This window comes from Chondrus crispus, genomic scaffold (assembly GCF_000350225.1).
Source record: "Chondrus crispus Stackhouse genomic scaffold, scaffold_122, whole genome shotgun sequence".
NCBI classification, from domain to species: Eukaryota; Rhodophyta; class Florideophyceae; order Gigartinales; family Gigartinaceae; genus Chondrus; species Chondrus crispus.
Window position 1 is genome coordinate 51137 of NW_005178988.1, and position 1492 is coordinate 52628.

The 1492-nt window shown below is 68.6% G+C and overlaps 1 protein-coding gene across 1 annotated transcript in view; it reads left to right on the top strand.

Moving 5' to 3' along the window:
- Positions 1–1424: 1424 nt before the first annotated feature.
- The window catches only part of CHC_T00002030001 (hypothetical protein), a 1155-nt gene continuing 1087 nt past the window's right edge, over positions 1425–1492 (top strand). Inside the window, exon 1 of the mRNA XM_005712991.1 lies at positions 1425–1492. This exon is cut by the window's right edge and continues 1087 nt beyond it. Coding sequence (XP_005713048.1) covers positions 1425–1492 — 68 coding nt within the window.

Below are 1492 nucleotides of genomic sequence, written 5' to 3' on the forward strand. Positions count from 1 at the left end.
GTCAACGTGCACAACCCGGGCACGTCTGCGCACGCGCACGGCTTCCTGCGGCGGCGCTTCGGGCGCGCGGCCGCGCGCGTGCTGCACACGCCCGTCGGCGACCACGTGCTCGCGGCGGCGCGCGGCGTGGCCGGGGTCGTGCTGCGCGCGGACGAGGCGTTCGCGGAGTGCGCGCTGTGGGAAATGCCGCAGGGGACCGGCGCCGTCAATAGCGAGGTCGCGCTCACGTACTGGCTCGTCAGGAGGGGCGTCAGGTACGAGGTCGCCCGCTGGCTCTGGATGCTCGTCCGGCGCGGAGGCCGCGTCGAGTGCGCGCGCGCACGATGGATCGGCGAGGACGCGACGAGCAGGTGCGAGGAGTTTGCGCGCGCGGCCGGGCTGGAGGCGCGTGCCGGGTGAGGAGGCCCTCGAATACAGGTGACGGGTCGGAACAGGTGGTCCCACCCAGGAACAGGTGGCGGTGTGTTCAGTAATGTTACACTGTATGCCGCGGGGGCATGTCCGTGAGGGCAGCAATGCAGGGCGGTTTTGATGTGACAACGACGATGCAAGCGGTAGACGCTTTCCTTGGCCCTGCCTTTGGCCCTGCCCTTGGCGCTCTGCCCCTGGGCCGAGCTGCCTTTCCATGGCCATGGTGAGAGGGGAGGGCCGGCGGGAGGGCCGCGTCAGGCCACGCGCACATGTCGGCAGCGCAAAGCATTGCTGCGTCACCCGCAGCAATGCGCTGTCCTGCCCTGTGCCTCGAAGATGCGGGTGGGCGCATCCAACGCGGCCGTGTCAGCAATTGCCTTCCCCCCCCCATCTCAGATCGCCGCCGCCTCCGCTCCGAGCTCGACTGGCCTCCTTTCGAAACCCCTGGTGGTGCAACGCTCCGGTTAGCCTTCTCCCGTCACGGCAAGCATACGGAAACGGATCTCTCTTCTCGTTTAGCTTTGCGCAACTTCCTAACACCATCAACCCGTCCCAGCATGGATCCGTCCCAACGCGCCCGCTCTTCCCCGCGCCGCGGCTCGCTCCCCCTGCTCCAAACTCAGAATCGAAAAAAAGCTATTCGACAGATCTCTAAAACCCCCCGCGCGCTAAGGTGCTAAGGTGGTACACCTCCCCGCTCCCCCTCGCCGTATTCGACAGACATCTCCGACTCCGTCACCTCGCCCTCATCCCTCGCCCACCACGCCCACCCCCACACGTAGCTGCCCCACGAAGCCCACGAAGCCGCCTCCCCCTCCACCTCGCCCTCCGCTTCGTCCGCTCCCGCGCCGCTCGCGCGCTCCTCACGCCTGACAGAGTCGCGCACGGCCTTCTCCCTGAGCTCGCGCACCTCTGCGCGGAGGTCGTACTTGCAGCACGGGCACGCGGCGCCGCCCTTCCTGAGCCACTGCGTCACGCACGCCTCGTGGAACTCGTGCGCGCAGGGGAGGCGCATGCCGTCGCCGACGTCGGCGAGGCAGATGGTGCACGTCTGCTCCGCGCGCGGTGCCTTGGGGCGCGC